The 6,235-nt window shown below is 49.3% G+C and overlaps 1 protein-coding gene across 3 annotated transcripts in view; it reads right to left on the bottom strand.

Annotated features, from left to right (window-relative positions):
- Positions 1–6,235, bottom strand: part of ETS1 (ETS proto-oncogene 1, transcription factor) — a 126,220-nt gene that overhangs the window by 100,304 nt on the left and 19,681 nt on the right. For 2 of the 3 annotated variants that reach the window (XM_019509086.1, XM_019509080.1), the window contains exon 3: positions 1,469–1,613. In XM_019509086.1, the coding sequence (XP_019364631.1) occupies positions 1,469–1,613 (145 nt within the window). The remainder of the gene's footprint in view (positions 1–1,468; positions 1,614–6,235) is intronic. The other variant, XM_019509070.1, reaches the window with a different exon arrangement.

Raw genomic sequence — 6,235 nt, forward strand, 5'->3', positions numbered from 1 at the left:
CTTGCAGTCTGCATGACAGAAATGACCCAAGCGGAGGAAACAGAGAAGTGGGACAGGGTGAGTTGAGAGGGAGGGAAATCCAAGAAGCTGGCAGAGGTTAGCAGTGCCAGGCAGTATTACATTGTGACCAGTGGTAAGAAGGGTGGGACAGGAGACCTCCTGCTTTCTGTGCGACATATCACCTATTCGTTGCAATACACAGTGCATGGTCTTGGGCTGGGAAGGAGGAAGAGGCACGTGTCCCAGCAGAAGTACACCCTCATCAAAATACATAACCAAGATGCTTGATTCCAAAATGAAATCACCTTGCAGATTTTCGAGATATTGCTTAGCTGTTATTCACAGCAAATCTGCATCCACTTTAAAAAGGGAATCAGTATTATCTGCTTCATTTTACCGATGGGGAAACTGAGGCACAGAGATGAAGGACTTGCCCATGGTCACCCAGAAGCCATGGAAGGAGGAGGGGTCCAAGTCCCACTATGGTGCTCTGTCCATCAGTTCCTCTCCTTACATAGTCAGAAGCTGCATACAATCACCCACAATCTGCAGGTGGGGAAACTCAGCTACAGTCATTACTATGACAATGGGATGAGAACACAGGAACCCAGACCATGCTCAGATCAATGCAGTTCATGCTGCCTTCAGAAGCAACCTGCGAGGAAATGAGTCCAGCCAGAGGATGTGCTAGCTCTAAAACAAGGCCCGGAAAACACAGCGGATGCAGCCAGCTGTTAGCTATTGACGGTTCGCTCCACCATGCCCAATCCTCTTCACGATCAACGGCAACCGACAGGCCCCATGAGAGTCTGGAAGTAGGTAGGTCTGAATAGCCACAATTATATGCAGATGTAAATGCACATGCAACTGGCACTGGCCCTTACGCCAGTCTCCAGCAATTGCCATTCACAGGAATCCTGTTCTGGCACTGACCTCTAAATATCTCTCTAGTTTCTCAAGACACATGCAACGGTAAATGACCTACATGTTGTAAGGGAAAGAAGAGAACCCAAGATTGTTACAAGTATCAGTCATTTGAGCTGAAGCAGAATCTTTACATTTGATAGTTCATATTAAAGCTTTTATCCTTTTTGTAGGCATGCCACCACTAAAGGGAGATGAGTACAAACAGGATAGGAAAGCAGATGCACCCTAGCTCTGGATTTCAATGCTGTCCTAGGGGCTCTGGAGAAAGAAGCACTACCTAGGTATTTCAGCAAGAAGGGCAGAAAACCGCTGTCCCAAAGAGTGGTGACAATTTTATGACAAGACAAGACAAGGCAATGGCAAAAGTGGAGTGGGGATGGGAGCACAAGCCAACATTGCAGCCCAAGGAGGCTTCTTCCATTTCAAACCCTGCATGCTCTTCTTTCTGTAAGGAGTCCTAGAGAAGAAGGAAGAAATTGCATCCATGCAGCCACCTTCCACTCCCACCTCCTTTTTGGTTTAAAGCAAAGGGAAGTCCTACCGGTGTTGTAGTGCTCTAAGCCAGTGGGAACTTCCTGAATGGCTGACTCATCCCAGACTGGGTAGCAAATCCTTTGCTGGTAGCAGGTGGACTGAAACCCACAGGTCATCCAAGGATCTTCATAGGAATTGACAGTGCCCTGCCTCTGATCACAAGGGAAAACATCACGTTAGCAACACAGGTAGTAAAATTAAAGTAGTCAGATACGCGCCCCCCCCTCCCCATAGATTTCAAATGCAGCATTTCTCACCGGCAATGTCAAAACCACCCATCTTCAGCTCAATTCAAATGGAAAATATTTTGTTTGGGTTTTTGCTAAGTAAACGCAAAACCAAAACTTTTCAATTGCAGAAACAGGTGGGATACAGAAAGCCCTGGGAATTTTACTGGAAAGTCAAGGAGATTTCCCACCCCATTTCTGCAGACACAAGAGCTTTGGGAGGTGCAACATGCTGCTACTCTGCAGGCGAGGAGCACTCCAAAACACTGAACCCTCTGTTGTGTGGCCTTTGCTCCTTAACAAGGCAACCCCCTATCAGCAGGAATTCCATAGCTATCAATTAAACTATCTTCCAGCTACAGAAACCCAATGAATAGCAGCAGCTGTCTCCCACAAGCCAATCTCCCTGGGGCATCTTGTGTCCTGAAGTGCAAGAGGGGGACGAGCCATGTCTCTCTTCACCAGCAGGGGGAAGAACTGAGTTTTTATGCTGCAAACCTTCCCATTCCCAATTTAGAGGGAGAGGGGAAAAAATCCCTGAAGCGGAGGCTTGAAACTATTTGACATGATCTCTTCCTGGGTATTTCCTTTCTTGTTGTTTCATTTGTATCGGCCCATACACAAGGACCTGTGGCGAAAGATGCTATCTTGTAATAATTACCCTTCACACCCCCTTACTAGATTCAGTTCTTTCCTAGGCCACTGGGAAAGTTTTAGGAGTCCCATGTCCAAAATTTGGATCTGGGCTCTGGTAAATAGCTGGGCGCTGGATTTTTGCAAGAGCTCAGTATGTTGAGTGTGAATCTGCCCTGAATAGCAGATGCCAAACACTTGGGAATCTGGCCCTGGGCTCTTCTATATAACTGAAGCCACACAAGCTGACCCTAAAAATATAAGAGAAGTGTTCAGTAAAAGAAACTGCATTGTCTAGAATGATTCATCTCGAAACTGTTCCAGTTTTGGAGCAAGCTGGTCGGTAGCAGGTCACAAAACACTTTTTTAAACTGGGAGAAGGCATTGGGAAAAAGTTTGAGATCACAGGTCTCTTCCCTTCAGTCTCTGGGCCCTGTAGATAACAATGTTTGGATAAATATTCTTTCCTCAGTCTCTTCCTGAGAAGAGCCTGTTGTCTGAGGAAGAAACCTGCTCAGAATAGGCCTTGGAAACCCACATCTGCTGTGCTTTCCCTGGCCATTCCCAGTTTGCAACCATCACAATAGACATTGCACAACACCACTGCTTAGTGCAGTATTTTCTTAAATCACTATTCCCCCCATAAGCATAAAGGGGTAGAAATTGCACCAGCGAAAGTAGTTTGGGGAAGGAACGGCGTCTTTAACAAGCAGCTTTATTCCAGCTAGGTACTCAACAGGCTAAGGGGGGCAGCAGCAGGGCAGAGCAGTTAAGGTGTCTGGTTATGGCAGAGAAGTACAAGTTCAAGCCCTGATCTTAGACTCATGCTGAAGGATACCCCCTGGTCAGTCCAGCTATAATTGACTGCCCGGTCATTTGAGCTGGGGAGTCAAAGGTGGAAGACTGACGCTAGCTTCACCCCTCCCTGTGTGCTCTTGGCTACAGAAACTGGCATGCCTTAACCATGTGAGGCTTGGGAGGAACCTTGGCATTGGCTGAGCTTGTATGAATGGTCCCCATAAGAAGCACTTAATTATACTTCCTTCTGGTTCTGACCTACCACCGATGCTGCAGAGCGTGTCTTCTGGAAGAGCAGGAGCAGTTTTAATTCTCCAGTGCTCTCCCCCAAGACTCAGGGCCCTTGTGATTATGGGCTAATTAGAAAGACTAGGATTTTGACACAGACTACAGTCTGGCGGATGCTGACAGTTTCCAAGGGAAGCAGGCATTACATGCATGGGGAAGGAGGAAACATCACTTCAGTTGCTTCTTATCAGCGAGAGCCCTTGCTTCCACAAGGCTGTCTGCAGGAGTACCGCTGAGCTGTCCCCTGCAAGCAGCATCCACAGCCCTGTGATGGCACCACGGCTCCCCAAACAGGGCAAGGGGAGAGCAAGAGTGGGATGCACAGAAGCTAACGCTGAGCAGGGAGCTGCCTACAAACCAGCACGTACCCACCTATAACTACTCAAAGAGAAACTCTGAGGACAAGGGTCGGTGCAATCCTCCCCAACCCAGGGATGGAGGGTGGCGCGCCGTCCGCTCATGCCGCGCAGCCCTGAGCGTTCTCATGAACCGAGGAGTCTCTGCCCTTTCCATCAAGGAAGTCGCACAGACTGGCTCTTCTCTTTTGAACTGCAGCTGGCAGAGGATGAGCCCACAGTGCTCACCTTCCTGAGACAACTCACACATGTTCGACCTCCCTGAAGACTGCTTGAACCCCTCTGGTCTCAACAGCAGCCTGAGCAGGACTGGATATCTGGATGTGACCTGCTGAGACTGAGATCTGATGCCTCGTCCCGACTCTGCCACTGACTTGCCGCAAGACCTTGGGCACATCCTTTTCTCTCAGGGTGCCTCACTTTCCCCTGTGTGCTTTGACAGCCTAACATGAATGCTACTGGATGACGGCAAGGCATGAACACGCGTTGCTGGGAGAAACTTGCAACTTGCACGTTCTCCTGGCATGAGCCCAGGGGCTGTCCAGTGCCTCCCTTGGGCTCCCACTGTAGACACAGGGAACTATACAATCCCCAAGCTTCACCCCACGTGTCCTCACCTAGGAGTGAGGGGGAGATATACAAGGAGCGTGAAGAGCAGGAACAAGGGGCACCATCAAGCTTTCCCAGCCTACTGCAATTAAACAGCCATTACTCAAGATAAGCAAGCCGGGCCTGTTTACACAATTAGGCTGTAAGCCATCCAGAGGCAGGCAAGCTGTCGGCCCCCATACTGCTGGGGAACTTTGATCTGGTGGCACCGAGACTGTTGCTGGCGAGGGAAGAGTGGCAAAGAGACTGGGTCTCTCCTTCAGGGCGAGGCTGGCCTCCCGCCGGCTCTGTGCTCCCTGGAACCACAGTAAAACTTGTGTGGTGACAGTCAGTAGGAGGTCTTGCCCTGAGCTGTCAGGAGCTCAATGAGCCAGAGACAAAGGGGGAGGGAGGACAGAGAACAAGGAGGCCAGAAGCAGTAAACCCTAGAGCAGGAAGAAATATGGTGCTAAGTTCCACGAGCAGCTACCGAAAATAGAGGGAGGTTGTTTTAAAGAAGGACGGTCTAGTGATTAAGGCAGTGGCCTGGATCCTAGTCTAAATTCTGGTCCCTGGTCTGCCATAGACTTATCCTGAGTGACCTGTGTCAGTCTCTTTCTCTTTGCATGCCTCAGTTCCCCATCAGGTAATACTGCCCCACTTCATTGCACTGGGGTTTGGTCTGCAGCAGCTCCCCCCAGGAGGATGCCCACCTGCTCCAGCAAGTTTTGAGCAACTGTAATCACTCCACAAGGGTTCAGTCCTGCAAACATTGATGGGCCAGAACAGTGCTTACTACTTAGCCTGTCCTGTGCTAGGCGCTTAGAGTTAGCAACACTAGGCCCTCACTGTGGTGTTCTGCAAAATGCCACTGGCACTTGTGAGATTCAGAACGAAGAAAATTAAATACAGGGGAGATGCAGCAAGCTACCCTGAGCCAAGTATGGCCACCCCGCAAAAGGAGCAAAACGATGACCCAATTTAAGATGACAAACACCAAGAAGTGACGGTATGGATTCGAAATGAAATGCAAGCGTCAAGGCAGCTAGGTAAATTGGTTCATGATAGTAAATGAATCTCAGTAGTATAACCAGATAAATATGCTTGTGACCTAACACTTTCCTCACTGACATCCATGGAGGCAATCCTGGTAGCACCAGGGAGAGTAGGAATGGTCTTTTTCAATGCACAGCCACAGGGTTCAAATGAAGCCTCCTGAGGTCACACCAGGGGAGCTGCAGAATGAGGCAGGTAACCTCCAGCTCAGCAGGAAAGAAAGTTGTTGTCAGCAGCCACTTTCCTTTGACTGCTGTTAACTCCAGATAACAGGAAAGAGAGCTTCCTTCCCTACCCTCAGCCCCACAGAGCTTGCAGACGGGCCGGCATCATGCCCAGCCTTCTCTGCTCAGACAGTCTCACCTGCTTCCAGGTCATGTTTTCTCCAACACCAGCCAAGTTTTAACTAGTCCCCCCCCACCCCCGACCATGGACACTTCTACAAACAGCACCAGTCTTGGAGCTTCAGCAGAGTCCCAATTTACACAACCTCCGCAACCAGCTGACATTATTGTCAAAAAGAAGGAGGGGGGTAGGGAATTTCCCCACTGAAAAACAATGCAGCTTTGTCCACAAAAATCCTCAACATCAGGATGTTCTGTATCGAACTCTCACCTTCAATAACCTTTTTCTTCATAGATTCATAGTTTCTAGGGTCGGAAGGGACCTGAGAAGATCATCTAGTCTGACCCCCTGCCATGGCAGGAAAGAGTACTGGGGTCAAATGACCCCAGCAAGGTGTTCATCTAACCTCCTCTTAAAAACCCCCAGGGTAGGAGCCTGCACCACCTCCCTTGGAAGTTGGTTCCAGACCCTAGCCGCCCTGAC

The sequence above is a fragment of the Gavialis gangeticus genome, unplaced genomic scaffold, assembly GCF_001723915.1.
Source record: "Gavialis gangeticus isolate Ggan-Ray unplaced genomic scaffold, GavGan_comp1, whole genome shotgun sequence".
NCBI lineage: Eukaryota > Metazoa > Chordata > Crocodylia > Gavialidae > Gavialis > Gavialis gangeticus.